General features: G+C 40.9%; 1 protein-coding gene across 1 annotated transcript; it reads left to right on the forward strand.

The window, feature by feature from the left end:
- The first annotated feature begins 332 nt into the window (after positions 1–332).
- Positions 333–12,315, forward strand: LOC109468212. The gene is made up of 17 exons (XM_019766470.1): positions 333–496; positions 1,375–1,513; positions 2,145–2,405; positions 3,259–3,393; positions 4,431–4,660; positions 5,253–5,361; positions 5,735–5,809; positions 6,100–6,239; positions 6,832–6,985; positions 7,491–7,602; positions 7,821–7,883; positions 8,216–8,306; positions 8,696–8,797; positions 9,158–9,195; positions 10,432–10,601; positions 11,550–11,641; positions 12,107–12,315. The coding sequence occupies exons 1-17, from the start codon at positions 437–439 to the stop codon at positions 12,281–12,283; spliced, it is 2,148 nt and encodes a 715-aa protein (XP_019622029.1). The 5' UTR covers positions 333–436; the 3' UTR covers positions 12,284–12,315.
- Positions 12,316–18,704: the final 6,389 nt, after the last annotated feature.

An 18,704-nucleotide genomic window follows, 5' to 3' on the forward strand; every position in this document is an offset into this window, starting at 1 on the left:
TATGATATTTTTAACTGCGATTTTCACAAAATGACCCGTTTTATTGACATTTCATGACATCAATCAAGATTTTATAACAAATATAGGACACAAAAGGACTAAATGAGAGCAGTGATGAACATTAACTTGAACTACTCCTAAGCCAGTTCACCCTAAAACTGCTATCCAGCGGTAATGAATACTAAAAGTTTCTCACTTAGTGGTTGTAAGTCACGAGTAGTAACGGAGCCTCTGATTGGTGCTCTCTTTCCCCAACCGACCAATTAGAGTTGGTGTTACGTAGGATGGTATTCAAATGTCCACTGCGCATGCCCGTGACCTTTGTCCCCAGGTGTGCGCATACCTGTGTGGTGTTTGTGTTTGCTGGGTGTTTTGGTGCGAGTTTGGGCAATTTTGGTTAATTTGTAACACTTCTGACGGGAGGATCTCCATCAGAATGAGTTCCACCACTCCAGAGTGGCTTGAGGGCTGCAAGCACCATGTCACAGAGACAAACGTAAGTTTGTTTTTGTGTTACTAAGCAAATTTCAACAGGTGCGAAAACAGAGAAACAAGAGAGACCGTTATGTTCAACCCACAAGTAGTAGTTTAAGTTGTGGTTGAAGATAACTAGTACTTGCAAGTTATTATTTTTTTACATGCATAATATAGGCTAAGCAATTCTGCTTTTCCAGTCTTATTTTCCCCTAAATTGTAATTTAAAAATTACAATTTAAAAATTACAATTTAGGGGTTCATACTGTATGAGAATTTAAGTTGATTTCAAACAGTTTTCTGTAGCCTCGTATCCCCCGCTAAAGAAATGTAGCAAAATGTTCCTATTGAAATATCCATTACATAACTTTAAAACATCAGTCACCCTACCATTAGATGTTGTGTTACTTAGTGACTTCCAGAGGGACAACAAACAAATAGATTTTTTATTTTTTCTATTTATGAAGCTTTACCACTTTAGTGGAAGGATTGACATTACAGGTGTCTATCACCACTTCAAGATGTGAAACCTAAGACCAGACTGTAAGGTTTGAACCACTCACACCAAGGCCCCCTACGACAAGTGTGTTGGGTTCTTTAATGTGCATGGGGTGTGGCTGTCCCAAACACGGGGCCTCCATTTTCCATGTACGTCCTATCCAAGGTACGTCCCTAACCAAAGCTAGGTACTCATTTACACCTGAGTAAAGTGAGGAAAGTTATGTAAAGTGCCTTTCCCAAGGGCACAAGATTGGTGGCATTGGGCAGGATTTGAACCCTCGACCACTTAGGTGTGAGCCGAACACCCTACCGCTTTGCCACATGACTAGATAACAATGTTTTTAGCTGATGTCAGTGAATATACCGGGTATGATATTCTGTTCTTCTGCGTGTTTACAGGAATGGAAGAGCTTCACTGTTGAGCTGTTTGATGCCATACAGCAGCAGCTGACAGAGAGTCATGTGAAGTATTTCAGTGATCTGTCTGAGGCTGAAAAGGAACTGTTTATGGAGAGGGCTGTCAGGGCCATTCAGCACGGTATATATAAGTGTACAATTAATTATTTAGTATTGTGGAATTCCCTTTACAATAACTGTTATTGTATGGCTTTCTGGTCAAGTTAGAGACAACCAGCTTCTGAATTTAGAATTCAGAAGGAAGTTTCCCTTGAGTCTGTTACAGAATTTGTCAGTGCCAGTGCCTGTCTACTAGTAATTCCATCATTTGACAGAATTTTGCCACTCATGACAGAAAAAAATTTGCCCAATCTGTCACCTTTGACGGACAAAAATCAGTCTGAATTTGTACAACTTGAAGTCCACTATTAGTAAATGTCCATCATTTTTCCGACTGTAGGGAAATACATGATAGTATCATGGGCACGGCACCATCTTCAAGGCCCACCTCCCCAACATTTGGAATCCCAGATTGGTCAAATTTAAATGTTTGTCAGAGTATTATGGGCTGCCCGCAGCAGGATGGATGGCTCACGTTCCTAAATGACGTGGATGGTCTCATAATTTTTCAATTGCCCCGAAATTGTCCCAAGATGTAATATGAATTGTCCTGAGCTGAAAATTTAGTGTCATTTGACACTGGGACAATGTTAATTTCAAGTAATTTCAAGACATGTATAACTGATAACTGACTGGTGCCTTGTTTCTCCCAGGTTCCTCCTTCACCACCCTGAATGCCCAGGTGTCCAAGATGCTGGACATGGCTCTCAACAACGAGGTGGCCAGAGAGCTCCTGGAGGACCACCCAGTCAACACCAAGTCTGACCTGGTGCTGGGCCACGCTCGGGACGGAGCGGTCAGTCTGCTGCAGCGCTGGCCAGACATGAGGGATAAGTTACACCTGTGTCTGAACCAGCCCCTACCCCCCACACTCAGGCAGCTGGCATGGAAACTACATCTCAGGAACTCCAAACGTATGACATTGTGTGTTTTGGATATCTGCAACTTCTTAGCTTCCGTAGCAGGCTTATGGAACTGGGGGTTTGGTGGTCTTCGGCTGTTTTCTGATTAGCCCTGTTCTAAAAAATGGGGGTAATTAAACAAGGCCGTCTATGTTGTCTATATGCAATCAGACAATAGCACATAAAAGGTCCCAAAGACCCTAAAGACCCCCAAAACCCCCAGTTTTTGGCATGCCATGGAGGCTAGCAACTTCTTAGCCTGGTTACCAAACCTATTATAGCTCCCGAGTCCTATATCCTCTCTATTTGCGGAGAGGATGTAGGACTCGGGAGCTATAATAGGTTTGGTAACCAGGCTAGCAACTTCTATGATTTGTACTAGCCTGGTTACCATACCTGTTTTAGCTCCCAAGTCTTTTGTGGAGTGGATAAGACTCGGGAGCTATAATAGGTCTGGTAACCAGGCTAGGTTTGTACAGACCAGTGTTCTAGCCAGTGTCTGTTACAACGAAAATTTTGCCCAATCCGTCATCTTTGAATTGGGTAAATATATGGGAAGAGATTTCATTAAACCAAACTTAGTCTACCAGCAAAATTTGCCCCTCAAAATGCAGAAAATAGTGTTTCAGGGGGTCAAGATTTCAAAACATTCCCCCAGACCCCCTAGGATTGTCACGGTTTTGGAGTTATACAACATACATTTGAGATGATGGGAAAAATTTCAGGCTGTCTAGAACACTGATACAGACAAAGTTTTGGGCTTGTTTGTGCGTCTGTGTGTCTGTCAGTCTGTGCCTTCCTCCCAAAATGGTCTTTTCCAGGATATCAGGTACAATGTTTTTTTTACATACATCTTTTCTTCCAGTGCGCAGACAGTATGCCACAGCTGTGAAGACTGAGTCTCCCTCCCTGAAGTCCCCCTGGCACAGAGAGATTTGTCAGAAGTGTGAAGACATCTTGCAGTCCGAGCCCACCTTCAAACCTCTGGCAAACCATTATGGTAAAGGACATATCCTGTAAATATACATTAACATCTTTAGAGTTAAAACTTTTGGTCCAACACAAAAAAGGGGGCCGACATCGTCTACCAGAGACCTTTGACCCAGTGTTGATGTTACACTTCAAAGAAGCCACGTGACAAGCCTCACTGGGTCAGTCTACTGAGGAAGACCAGAGTGACTGGTCGAAAGCTCTAGGTGAGAGAATTTTTTGTGTTGGATCGAAAGTTTTAACTTTAAACATGTAACTACCAACACAGATGAACTTTCATGATAATACACCATGATGACTTATGGGACAGGTTATATGGATAAGTAATAGATCTATTTTACTATGGAAATAGAATATAGTAAAATTAAATTGTGCCAACTGCATAATTCTGTACCTGTCCTTGGTTCTGACTAGCCAGTTAGACAAATTCTATACCTGTCCTTGGTGCTGATTGGACAATCAGACAAGTTCTATACCAGTCCTTGGTGCTGACTGGCCAATCAGACAAGTTCTATACCTGTCCTTGGTGCTGACTGGCCAATCAGACAAGTTCTGTGCCTGTCCTTGGTGCTGACTGGCCAATCAGACAAGTTCTGTACCTGTCCTTGGTGCTGACTGACCAATCAGACAAGTTCTCTACCTGTCCTTGGTGCTGACTGACCAATCAGACAAGTTCTGTACCTGTCCTTGGTGCTGACTGACCAATCAGACAAGTTCTGTACCTGTCCTTGGTGCTGACTGGCCAATCAGATAAGTTCTGTACCTGTCATTGGTGCTAACTGGCCAATCAGACAAGTTCTGTAGATATCCTTGGTGCTAACTGGCCAATCAGATTGCTTCAGATCTGTATATGTACTTAGACCTAGGGAAAAATGTTGTGTTTTCGGTTACCCAACCGATCCTAGCCAAAACCCGCAGACCTTAGCCTTTTTTTGCTGGCTACCAAATTGAAAACTGCTATCTGTACAGTTTTTGTACAGGTCCTTAATGTTTTGATATGGTTTCATTATAGTATTGTCACAGGTTTCCTTGACTTTGCCATTTTAGGTGTGTTAACAGCAATGCAGTCTGTCCTGTCCTACTACCACGCCAGTCTACAGACAGCCTCCACACTGCCTGACATGGACTACCTGTTACTGGTGCCGTTCCTGGCTGTCACACAGAACACCCTGTCTGTAGACGCCCCTGCAGGAGACAATGTTAAAGCTCTGCTGGTGGAGGAGTTTATAACCTACATGGCACAGAGACCTGGGTACATGAGGGAGGCAGGGGTTAGGGTAAGTCACTCAATGCTTGGAGCCTTTTGTTTGTTTCTTTCGCATAACTGGTAAACCACCTTTAGATGCAACACACCAGTTTTGTACAATTTACAAGCTGCATAAGGCCAGACTGTACGATTTGAACCACTCACACCTTACTCACACCTTGTCACTGATCATTGTTATGAGAATTTGGCTGAGTATGTTGGCTGAACGTACTGCACCTGCGCAAAACCCTATTTTTTAAAATGGTTTTTGTTGGATGTTTAGCCAACGTTGCATCAGAATTTGGCCTGTTGTAGATGATATCTTTTCCAACAGAACATTTGAAAGATATAGACAGAATTCCGTCCTTAAGTACGCAAATACAACCTTAAACAAGACATTCTGTCAGAATGCTATGCACAATACTTTAATTCAGCTTTTTTGCAGGCACAGTACGTTCTGACAATGTACTATTAAGCTAGCTGTAGGATAGAATCCTTAAAATTTTACAAGGCAATATATATAGCAGTAAGAAGTGATGGACCACATGTACTTTTCCAATGTTTTTTTTCTTTGAAGGTCATTACCTCTTTCTTAGATTGTTTTTTCTCTAACTTATTCAAAGGATTTCAGCGATGAGAAGTCAGTGTTTGCAGACACCGTGGCAGACTTGCTGCAGCAGCATGATGACCACCTAGCGACTGCCATCAGTACTGCATTCGCTACTGACAAGGGTATGACAGAAGCCACTAGTACTGGCTGGTCTCATTTGTTATTCTTGTATGTGGACTCCCACATGTACATGTATAACACATTCTTCAGACATGTATCAATGAGGACCCCTTGCAACCATACTGAGAATTGCATGTGTAGGCAAGACCGCACCTAGGAAAAAGTACTGCATTTGCCACTGACAAGGATATGAATAAAGCCACTGGCTGGTCTCATTGATAGTTATTCTTGTATGTGGACTCCCACATGTACATGTATAACACATTCTTTTGACATGTATCAGTGAGGACCCCTTGCAACCATACTGAGAATTGAATGTGTAGGCAATACCACACCTAGAAAAAGTACTACCTATAATCCTTGCTTCTCTCCCAGGTAATCCCAGCCGTACTAACCTGGTACAGGGCCTGAAGACACTTCTACAACCCCTTCTGAGGGTCATGTTTGTAGGTAAGCTACCTTAAGTCCACTTTGAACCAGGATAAACATGATTCCATTTAAGTTTAACTGTAGTGTGACTGTATAGGAAAACATACATGTCATATACATGTAACAATGCATTCAATTTGTTTTAAACTACATTGTATTCTTGCCCTGTACGAGGGACTTGGTCCTACAAGTACATGTACTTACTCTCAGTGTGCTGCACAATACATTTTCTAGTGCTTGAGGACACTATAGACAGCTATAAATGTATGTACAACCCCAGTTTCTTACTTGTACATGTATGTATTCCACAGGGTATCTCCAGTTGGACTGTCTCCTGTATATCTGGGACCAGTATATCATTGGCCTGGATGTCCCAGCTTACCAGGTCCTCCCCACCATCTCTACTGTACTCCTCATGCTTCTCAGGGAACACTTCTTCAAGTGCAAGAATGTAAGTAACATAAAAAAACTTCAATATACAATTTTGTTTATTGTTATAACTTTCGATCCAACACAAAAAGTTCTCTCACCTAGAGCTTTCGACCAGTCACTCTGGCCTCCCTTAATGGACTGACCCAGTGAGGCTTGTCACGTAGTTTCTTTTAAGTGTGACGTCAACACTGGGTTAAGGTATTTGGTAGACGATGTCGCCCCCCGTCACGGTTAAGTGAAGAAGCCACGTGACAAGCCTCACTGGGTCAGTCTACTGAGAAAGACCAGAGTGCCTTGTGGAAAGCTCTAGTTGAGAGAACTTTTTGTGTTGGATTGAAAGTTTTAACTTTAAACATTTACTTTCATAAACTTTCATGATAACATACAACTTTGTATTTAAAATAACACAGACAGATCTGGCTCTGGCCAATTTATATCTAAAAATTAAAATTAAAATAGGCTGTAGTACATGTGTTAAATCCCACTTAGGTACATCAAAGCACAATTGTTAATTTACTTTTTGCTTTTTATTATAAGGAAAATACAACTAGACTATGCCAAAGTCTCTAACTTTTTGTCATGTCAATAAAGTTTACTATTTTCTTTACCAGTCTCACCAGATGGAACAGGTTTTATCCAGTCACAGCCGGAAGCTCCACATGCACCAGTTCCAGTACGAGATCAACAAGAGGTTCTACAGGACACTGCATGCTCAGATCCACAAGGATGACAAGTCTACCATGCCTGTCCTCGATCCCACACAAAGTCAGTCTTCAAAAAGAAAAAAGAGTTCATTTCTTCTGGCATCAATAGATTTTATAACTACATTTTATAGACTGTAAGAGACAATGTAATGCAGTAGTTAGGCTTGATAGCTCTAATCAATAAGACTTTGTGAAGTTGTTTCACCAACATTGTTTAGAGTGGCCATATGGTGTGAACTCTTTCAAAATAGTGTGCTGAGCTCCTACTGTTTTCCTACAATACCTTAAATCCATACAAATTGAATATAAAATAGGAACTAGAAAGGCCGACATTTGCTTTGGAGCAAAGAACCTCTTGTTAGTCTTAGTTTTTGATTGGCACACCATGCTACCATGATTTTGAATATGGTCGCACCAGTCAAAATTCTGGGCGCATGTGCGACCAAACCAGTCGCACTCACGAGCCCTGGACAGGCATCAAAACGCAAGCAGGTGAAAGACATTACCAGTTGTGTAAGAAGAAAATTCCAAATTCTTATGAATTTTGTATAACATTCATGTTACAGGTGTGGGCATGCCCCCTCCATGGACACACTGGTCTGTAGAGAAGCTCCCTCCCAGACAGAAGGCCCACGATCGCAGGCAGGCTAGAGAGGAGAGGGAGGCTCAGAGACTCAGGTACACTACAACAACATTCATGTACTTAAGACAAAAAGGGCTAAATGTTCTTACCAGCAATAATTAAATTAGGACTTACCCAAAATTTTCGACCGACTCTGTCAGCCTTGTTCATGGAATGGACCCTTCTACTGCAGAAACGTGATTGCAGCAGAGGGTCGTATGTGTCAGATAACCTGTGTCGCCTGTATTTACTTGTATGTCTTTTGTTTTTACAGATTTGTTGAACAACAAAAGGCAGAAGTGGAGATGAAGCAGGAAGATGAACTGGCCAGAAGAAGGTAATAAGATAATTTATATATAACTACAACAAATATCACAACGATTTTCTCATGATATTTGGTACTAGGAAGTCTTATTATCTAAAGAAATGTAAGCTGAAGAAATTGAAGAAAAAAAAGTTTTTGTTCGTATCTTTCATTGTAGCTATATTTTCAGGTGTTGAAATAAAATAGTTGAACACCCCCGTGCAGCATGCGGTGTGATCTTCTAATCCTAAGGACTATTGTGAAAGTGTATGCGGCAATCCTTTGGGGTTACACTATTTTTTTTCAAAATAGGGGTATAATATCAGTAAGACACTTCTAACTCTTCTGTGTATGACTGTGTATAGGGAGGAGGAGAGGCAGTTAGAACTGGCCCTGGAGCAGTCCCGCCGTCAACAGGACCAGGAAAGACTGGCACTGGAACAGGAACTGGATGCGGTTAGCGAATGTTTTAATTGTCTACTGTTTGAGTTGTTAACTTTTGAATTCGCCACATGATTTTTTTTGTAACGGTTCGGGTAAATTTAAAGAAGAAGTTAAAAAAAGGCATACTATGCAAAGGTCTACCTTGAAGTTTGCATATGGTCTGCTCTGTTACAAATGTAATTCTTACTCCAACACATTCATATGGAGTCTAAATCCCTCCTGCTATAAAATTGCAAGATGATGTAAACCAACAACAGTTACCATGGTGACAGACATCTGGTTCAGGTCATTGACCTTATTTCTTTGGAGAAGACGAGGAAGAAGAAACAGAGCAAAAACAATACGTTTTCCTTTGGTAAACATAATAAATATCCTTGTTGTTCATTGATTTCCCACCCTAGGAGCGCCAGGCAAGATACGAGTTACAGAAGCGGGCTGACGACCAGATCGCCATGCTACAGAAACAGATTGATGAACTCAAGAGGATGAAAGATACCAAACCTGTAAGGACAATTATATATCTAAAAGTTTAAAGCCATCCAATGCAATTTCACAACAGCAAGACTGGATTTTCTAGTCGATTTCCTAGTCGAAGTTGAAACAACCTATCCCATAGCACACTGATACCTGTGAGGCAAAATGTGATTGAATGTCACTGATGAAAATGGTTGCTTGTTTTGTATCATAGGCTCGTTCTAGGTATTTATGGTTGGTACCCAATAAATAAAGAGATGCCTCATGGCTTATTTTAAATCTATTTCCAACACTTGTATGCAATGATGACAAGAGTGTGTTAAGAAATGGCAGCAAACGTCAATGTCATAAAGATGATTGAATTCCTCGTAATTCATTCTTGTTCATAGAAATCAGCTGCACCCTCAGAGACACTCTCTACATTCAGGTAAGCAACAAATTTCATCAAATCAAGTTTATTGTTCAGATTAACTTGTTATCAAACTTGTTATTATATTAAGTTTAAGCTGACATCTGCCTGAATATTTGTATCTTGTATGTCTTTTGCTGTATTTCTAAATCTAATGTGACAGTCATGTGATACTCACATTATTCTTTCCCTCCTTTCCCAGTCAACCCTCTTCAAAGAGGAAAGAAGGCTCCTCCCCCTTCAATGTTTGAGTTCAACAGGTTGTCATGTGACAGTCATGTGATGTTCATGATTCTTTCCCTCCCTTTCCCAGTCTGAAGGCTCCTCCCCTTCAATGTTTTAGTTTCAACAGGTTGTCATGTGACAGTCATGTGATGTTCACATGATTCTTTCCCTCCCTTGCCCAGTCTGAAGGCTCCTCCCCCTTCAATGTTTGAGTTTTAACTGGTTGTCATGTGACAGTCATGTGATGTTCATGATTCTTTCCCTCCCTTTCCCAGTCTGAAGGCTCCTCCCCCTTCAATGTTTTAGTTTTAACTGGTTGTCATGTGACAGTCATGTGATGTTCACATGATTCTTTCCCTCCCTTTCCCAGTCTGAAGGCTCCTCCCCCTTCAATGTTTTAGTTTCAACTGGTTGTCATGTGACAGTCATGTGATGTTCACATGATTCTTTCCTTCCTTTTCCCAGTCTGAAGGCTCCTCCCCCTTCCATGTTTTAGTTTTAACTGGTTGTCATGTGACAGTCATGTGATGTTCACATGATCCTTTCCCTCCTTTTCCCAGTCTGAAGGCTCCTCCCCCTTCAATGTTTGAGTTTTAACTGGTTGTCATGTGACAGTCATGTGATGTTCACATGATTCTTTCCCTCCTTTTCCCAGTCTGAAGGCTCCTCCCCCTTCAATGTTTGAGTTTTAACTGGTTGTCATGTGACAGTCATGTGATGTTCACATGATTCTTTCCCTCCTTTTCCCAGTCTGAAGGCTCCTCCCCCTTCAATGTTTGAGTTTAACAGGTTGTCATGTGACAGTCATGTGATGTTCATATGATTCTTTCCTCTCTTTCCCAGTCTGAAGGCTCCTCCCCCTTCAATGTTTGAGTTTAACAGGTTGTCATGTGACAGTCATGTGATGTTCATATGATTCTTTCCTCTCTTTCCCAGTCTGAAGGCTCCTCCCCCTTCAATGTTTGAGTTTAACAGGTTGTCATGTGACAGTCATGTGATGTTCATATGATTCTTTCCTCTCTTTCCCAGTCTGAAGGCTCCTCCCCCTTCAGCTGCCACTCATGTGACCCGCACCTGGCCAGTCGCCCCCTCACCTGCCAGGTCTGAACCCTCCCGAACACCTGGAACACCTGATGCAGTCAAAGCAGAGACTATCATGCGAGACTTAGTAGGGCGGATCATGCAAGGAACCAACTTCTGTAAGTACATATTAATTATAGAAGAATGTATTTTGTGATGTTACCGAGTCGGACACATATATCTATCATGAAAGTTCATCTGTGTTGGTAGTTACATGTTTAAAGTTAAAACTTTTGGGCCAACACGTGACAAGCCTCACTGGGTCAGTCTACTGAGGAAGACCAGAGTGAATGATCGAAAGCTCTAGGTGAGAGAATTTTTGGGTTGGACCAAAAGTTTTAACTTTAAACAAGGAACATATATCTGTTAGGCTAACCCAGCTTTAAGGGTCAGATTTACTTTAATTTCTCTAGTGTTTGTCTAAGTCTTGATGTTTACAATGAACACACCCTAGGCCAGTTGTGCTTGGCCTGTCTGTCCTATGCTAGATAACAAACTATGTCAAGAAAAACAGAAAACTACTGTCAAATGGATTGAACTTAGAACTGCAATTTCAACTCAACACCAAACAAGAATTCAGAGAATGTGTAAACTCCCTTTGCAATCCTTCTTTATCATGCAAGATAATTAACTAGAGAAGTGATATGCATAATGTTTACCTTTGGACATGGTCTGCTCTGTCAATTCTTACTCAAACACATTAACATGCATGCACTACTAGTATATGGTGACAGGAGCAGAGCAGACCATGAAATTGCAACATTATGTAACCCAACACCAGTCACCATGGTGACAGACATTAACAAATCATGGTATTGGCCAGGTCACAGGTCACTGTTTGGAGAAGAAGAAGAGGAAGAAACTGAGCAAAAACAATATGTTTCCCTTTGGTAAACATAATGACTGTCTCCCTCTTGGACAAACCTAACCCAACCATATCCATTACAACCTGACCTACAGGTCTACAGACACACACACCAAAAACAATATCTCAATTTTTCATAGAGGTAATAGGGAGTATGAGATGTTTACAATGTTGTACTTGAATGTGTGTTTACCTCCTCTAGTGGCACACAGTTCTGGTGATGAGAAGGACACCTTGGACCAACAGACCAGACAGAGCCTACAGGCATACAACAAGGATCGCAGGGAAGCAGAGGTTGGTAACATTGCTTGTTTCTTTTTATGCACATGGTATATATACATGTGTGTTTCACACATTGAAGTGTTTTGGAGATTTGGCCATGTTCAGCGATGTTCAATCATGATTGGCTGGTGTTTGCTGAACACCAGCCAATCATTTGGAAGTATACGGTAAGTCGGGAGTGTTTGGGGCATATCAGGGGGTCATATTTGACTCAAATTCAACTCAAATTTGCTTCGATTCATATGGAAACTTAGGAATGGACAAAATTTAGCCGGAATTTTCCCGAATTTAGATCTACATGCAGCTTAAACCATACACATGTACAAGAGTTGTTTAACATACCGCACCACAGTTTATCTAATGGAATAGTTGATTCAAGTGATTAAACCATTCTCATTAAACAGACAGTGTATACCTCTGTCAGATAATACTTATGGAAGGGAAAATGTTTAACTTTCCGACTTGTGATTTCTCCAGATTGAGATATTTGGACGTCGCATCAGTTCCCGTGACTGGAACACCATGGCGTCCGGCGAGCGTACGAACACCCAGGGACGACTAGCGGACGCCGTTCGGAGGAAAGTAGAACAACGACATGGCTCCAACAGTCGACAGGGCACCAACAGTCGACATGGAACCAGCAGTCGACACTAGCCACTGTGCTTCACTTAGGCCACACCAATTTAATTTGTTGGTTCTCGGATTTTTTGCAGAAAAAATATGAAGCGACAGGGCAAAAAAATTAAAAACAGGTCCAGGCATCTTATTATAGCCCCAAATGCTTAGATAGAAGCCATGAGGTCAACACAGGCTGGGTTAAAATCTAAACTTTGAATTTTGAACTTTAATCAAACCACTTCATTGATAGATGGAACAAGTGTAACAACTAGGAATAAAAGGACTTTCCTCAACGGTTGGGGGCAAAATATGAGCATTTTTTGCTTGATTCTGAAGCAGAATCTATTTTTTTTTTGCAAATCAGAAAAAAAATGAAGAGGCGAATCTGAGAACCAACAAATTAAATTGGTGTGGACTTACAATTAGTAACATTTAGGCCTAGGGAAAATGTTGTGTTTCTGGTTACCAATCTGATCCTAGAAAAAAGACAGACCCTAGCCTTTTTCTTGGGTCAACCGCTGCCGAGAGACATAAAATTTTTTATCAGATACACTTGACCGAATCAGAACCAGACCTAACATAATCATGTCCAAATACCAGTTCGCTGATGCATTTCAAAGATAACTAAAATGTAAAAGAAACTTTTAAAATAGTATCTACCTATACCGAACCTAGTTTTTTCAGGACTGTAATAGGAAACACAACATTAATATTACTAAGCTTTATTGTTCCTTTCACCAACAATGTTATATAATTGTGCCATGTATGTACATGTATGTATGTTGTTAAATGTTACAAATGCATGTAAAATTTGTTTTCGTATTGCTTTAAGCCGTCAGTAGATGTATTGTAAAGATTGTATTACTATGGCACATTGTCAATATTTATTGTGTTTTTCTTTTGTTTCTATTTTTGTCTTGTGTTTGTAGCATCTTTGTCTATTCAATGCTGTGTCGATGTGTATTGTGTACTAATCAGTCTAAATGTGTATACATGCACATGTTATGCATGTGCCTCCAACTATGCAATGATTCAAGTCAGTACACCAATATACATGACTTGTGTACACTAATAATATAGATTAAGATTTAATGTTCCTTGATGTAGACATAAACAAGCATCTACATGTAGCATCATTCATTCTAAAGAATAAAGCACATAATGTTGCTTAATATGCAACTACCAGTGCATTAATTATCTTAGCATGTTACGTCTTTTTGCACAAAATATCTATTAAATATTTTAGTTAGACTAAAGTGTCTTAAATGTGTAGTGCTTTGGTCACATACTCTGATACATTTTTTATATTCCAACATGTAATCACAAAACGTGGTGACGGCAACTCAAGTCTTTAACTTATTTTTATGCTGCCACCAACACAGAGGACAATACAATACTCATTTTCACCTGAGTTAAGTGAGGAAAGTTGTGTAAAGTGCCTTTCTCAAGGGCACAATATCAGTGGCATGGCAGGGTTCGAATCTTGTTTCAATCCCCAACTCATGAGCTCAATATCACAGTACTGCCATGATAGTAACCTTGAACCTTTGTCGTGGGGTCGTGTGGTGTAGTGGCAGAGTGCCCGACTCAGAACCAAGAGGTCTCGGGTTCAAGTCCTGACATGCCACCAATCTTGTGCCCTTGGGAAAGGCACTTTACACAAGTTTCCTCACTTCGCTCAGGTGAAAATGAGTATTGTATTGTCCCATGTGTTGGTGTTGACAAACTTGAGTGTGCCGTCACCACGTCTTGTGATTACATGTTGGAATGTAAGAAAAAACCTTGAACCATATTTTCCCCAACTGGTTTTCTTCAGAAAAGTCCATGTGGTTTAGACACTTCAAGGTTGTACTTCAAAACCCAAGACACAATAATAAACATACCTTTCTACACTGTCAATTAAAGGGGTAGGTTAGTAATTTTGAAATCTCAAACAGACCTGATGGGAACTTTTTGTTTGGCATGTTGGACTGTGGACCTTGAAAAAGTTTGGCAGTTATATATACATTTGTACATACAACAATATATATGTGGTGTGGTTGGCAGTTAACTTTAACTCAAATCTAACACAAATTCGATTTGATTCTGTATCTGTGTAGCCGGTATAACCGCCCTTCGGCGTAACACACCAGCTTCCCAGGCAGCGGCAGCTGGCTACATTACACCGAACGACTTGTTACACCTAACCCTTGAACATTTAACTCTAGACATTGTTTAAAGCTATCTAATGACATTATGCCCCTACTGTACTTGGTGACAGCGAGTTCCGCTCTGCGATAGTTCTAGGAAAGAATGAATTCTTTAACACCTCAATTCTTGGTTGATAACTCTGGTACTTGAAGGCATGGCTATTTCTTGTTCTCTTGGGATGGTATTAGGTACTTCGTAGTTGGGACGATTCATATAGAAAGGTAGGCGTTGCTTAAATCTGGTCAGACTGTCCCAAACTTCTACTAACCTTGGTCGGCTGGTGTTCGGGGGAAGGTTCTGAATGTGTGACAGGGCCTTTGGGAAAACATAGTACCAACAAAAATCCAAGACCATAGCATGTTCAGGACAAAAGATACAAAAACGGAAGTTCTGCTTCAGCACCAAGGTCATTCACCAGGAGGCCCATATTTGACCTTGACCTTCGTCTCCCTAAGACCTACCAGCGTACCAAATATCATCACAATCCATAAAGGCGTTCTGAAGTTATGCTGACTACAAATGTGTGGAAACACAAACACACACACAGATAAACCAAAAACAATACCTCCATTTTTCATGGACACACAGACAAACCAAAAACAATACCTCCATTTTTCACGGAGGTAACAACGTCCCTCTCAGCTTGCTTCACCATAACTATCACCCCCTGTATGTACCCCACATGTTGTGTACAGTATGTGTCCGTTTACAGGATGGAGAGTGCCCGGTCCTTGTACATTCAACAAACTAAACCTGCAACTCGAGGAGAACCCAAATAAACACGCCGGCGGCCAAGTTCAAATCTTATAATCACATCTTCCACCTGCCACTCAGCGAACAGGTGCCAGGTGTCAACACCAGACATGTACGTGGTCGGGATGAAGACTAGGCACTTACATTCTTGGAAGCTGAAGGCATCCAAAGCAATTTCAGGCGGATTTTCAAAGTCAATTTTCTGGTCATTCTTTAAATGTAGTACGGCCACACCGTCTTAATTTTATCGATGACATTCGCGTGCATTGATTTTCGCCTGTTCTCAAAGAAGAAAAAAGATCACGTCCACCGAGGCTCTGGCCTAGATCTAGGCCTGTTTTTTTAATAGTCCATGGTAGTTAGCGACAATACGGAGCCGGGCACCCAGGTTGCCGAAGCTCCACGACTCAAGAACTCAGTACATAGTATTACGTATAGTGCTGATTCATAAAGCAAAAAGCCAGCATGTGCCGGCTTGTCGTACGCGCATACGTCGCTATGTACTGCCGCAAATTCACAATACCAGCTTTGTATTGCTGTGGTGTAGCATTTTTTATGGTCGGATTTTTTTATTCGCCCGCGCGCACTTGTTTGGGGGCCTTCAAAGGCCTTCAAAGGATGACATGCATAACATTAAGGCGGTGTGGCCTAAGTTGAATCAATCCTATCCCATAGCATACTGATATCTGTGCGGCAAAAATGCAATGTTACTGACGGAAAATGAACGATTGTTTCGTATCGTAGGTGAAAATCAATGCGCGCGTGGATGTCATCCATAAAATTAAGTCTGTGTGGCCTTACATTCTTGGAAACGATAACGTTAACAGGAGGTCAGTGTTAGAAACTTGAACACCGCTGTTTGACAAATATTTCTACATTGGCTCCAGGCACAACAAGTTCTTCACTTACACTGAAGATGGATATGGTCATGGTTGTGTTTAACGGTCTAATTGTATGTTTTTGTCTAGATACAAGGCCTTGGAGGTCACGTTAGAAACATTTACACCTGTGTTTTCTACAAATATTTCTACTCTGGCTCTTGGGGTGACAAGTTCTTCAGAAGCCGGATATGTGAGTGGGAGATTGTCTTGGGGCAATTAGTGAATGTAATAGCCTTGTGGTTAGAGTTGTTGACTCAGAACCTGAAGGTTCTTGGTTTGAATCCCCCGGCAGGCCCAATTGTTGTGTCCTTGGGAAACTTTGGCACTTTGCACATATTTCCTCATTATTGTTTCAGGTGTGAATAAGTACCTTGTAATTCTTCCACAAATGTGATAAAGGTTCCTAAATAAATATTAATTTAAAGTAACTAAATATGCGACGTCGATCCTTCAATCTTTAAACTTTCCTGTACGGCTTTACGACCTCATATTAATAGCATTAATATTAGTTTTAATCATTGCCATTTTTGTATATAGTGTATGACATTGTACAGTATTTCATTTTATTAATGTATGATATTGTAATCCGTTTTGTAGTTAATATCATAATCTGTATTTATATTGTATTGTTGGGGAGGACAACTTGTAAAGGTGTCAATGCACCTGTTTTGTCCTCCCTTCCACACTTGCGGTAAACTCAAATAAGCAAATGGGACTCGAGCATCCATGTTCATATAAGGAACCGGCAAGGCATTTTTCCGTAGCGGGTGTGATGTTAGTTATTCCTAGTGGACAGTTTTGAGCCAACCAAAACATTCTAAGTTCAAATTCAGTTTCTGCTTGGGATTCGATCCAATGTCAAGTTTAAAGTAAAAACATGCTTTTACTAAACACTCGATCAAATAAAGTAACTGACAGGACTATTATATTACGAATTACTTTAAAGTCTCAGAGCTCATTACGACTTAACGCTTTGCGTCTAATGTACTATTACGGATTACGTTGATTTTTGGGGAAGCTGCCTACGGATTACGACGACTAAAAAGGTCTGATTACGCCTTACGAAAAAGGGCATGCAGGTCTCCCTTTCTAACTTGAAGGAGGGTATGGTTAGAATTATAGCAGTCAGATTCAACTAATAAACGTCTATTGGTTGGTTACTTAAGTGATTACTGGGTCGACTTTCATCTCCAATCAGGCGTGTACGTGGTCTGAATGCAACCTGTGTGGGTGTGGATGGGGTTATTTCACACTTAACCTAAGGCCCAGGGAAGGCTAATAGCGAAAAAAAATTTAGACCCCTACCCTAGCCTTCTTTAGTCGGCCGCCGACGAGAGACATAATTTTTTTTTTATCTTAAAACTGGTGCGTACCGGTACACTGGACCGAATCAGAACCGGACCTAATGTTTCGGTACAAGTCCAAATACCAGAGTGTACGCATGCATTTCAGCGTTATATTGACTGTATTTGTTGGATCACTTTGGCTAAAATATTTTCAAAAAAATTATAAAAAAGTGAATTCCTACCTACCGACCCGATTTTTTCAGGACCGTAATAGGAAACACAACATTGGTTTTCCTAGGGCTGAATTATTTCATTTTGAAGAAGGATTCACAAAAGTAAGTTGCAATTTCGAACGCAAAGAATCGGACCCAAAATTTCATAGCCTCCATCGCAGGTATCTTGGGTGGTGAAAACCTCTCTCCCTCGGCGGCAAAACCGTCCCTCCGCGGCATAAGTCCCCAAGTCTGCGAAGGAGGCTAAAATTTCCCACAGTATTCTTAAGAACTTAGAAAACTACTTGTCACAAAGAGTGCTCATTTCTTAGAAGTGTATGGTACACAGCACCATAATTGCTTTTAAATGGTCTCTTCAAACAATTATCAAATGGTCTTTACAAACAATGAATGTTTTCGAATGTTTTTGTAAAATGTAGCAACAGTGTGTCGTCTAAATATTTCTCTACAACACATCCCATGGGAAAGTGTGCGCATCCGTGACCTCCAATTACTCTGCCTGACCTTGAGGTTAATAGTTCCGTCCTCATGTTACCAGGGTGCAACGCGACACTCTGGTCAGGCCCGGGACAGTCGTCTGCGCAGGGCTATACCATTGAAAAATGGGGGAAATCATTCTATTTAGTCCACAGCAAGTAATTTCTATGGATGACATCAGCACGCGCATTAATTTTCGCCTGGTTTTGAAAAAAGACAACATTTTTTTTTCATTGTGACAGTGGTCAACATACCGAAAATGGGCAAAGATGTCTGTTGCCATGCCGGAAGGTGGATGGAAGATAACTATGAAGAGAGGAGACAAGAAAAGGCTCTGATTTAATGTTTTGTTTCTTACTTTGATGCAGTGATATGTGATGCTGGTTGTGTATATGTGATGTTCCCACTGAATCAAAACCATTTGTAAAATGATTGAGTCAAATTTTTAAATGTAGGAACCTTGTTTTTTTCGGCCCGCCTCGTTTTTTTTTCGCCCGCTCGCATTAGATTTGGAGTCTGCGGAGGATGTCATCCATAAAGTATACTTGCTGTGGCCTTTAAGTAAAGAAAAATATCCAATGAGTTTTCGTCACTCCTAACGACGTAGGTTTGTGTTCTCTACGTACTTATTTTCTGA

This window comes from Branchiostoma belcheri, unplaced genomic scaffold, assembly GCF_001625305.1.
Source record: "Branchiostoma belcheri isolate BF01 breed outbred unplaced genomic scaffold, Haploidv18h27 scaffold1, whole genome shotgun sequence".
NCBI lineage: Eukaryota > Metazoa > Chordata > Leptocardii > Amphioxiformes > Branchiostomatidae > Branchiostoma > Branchiostoma belcheri.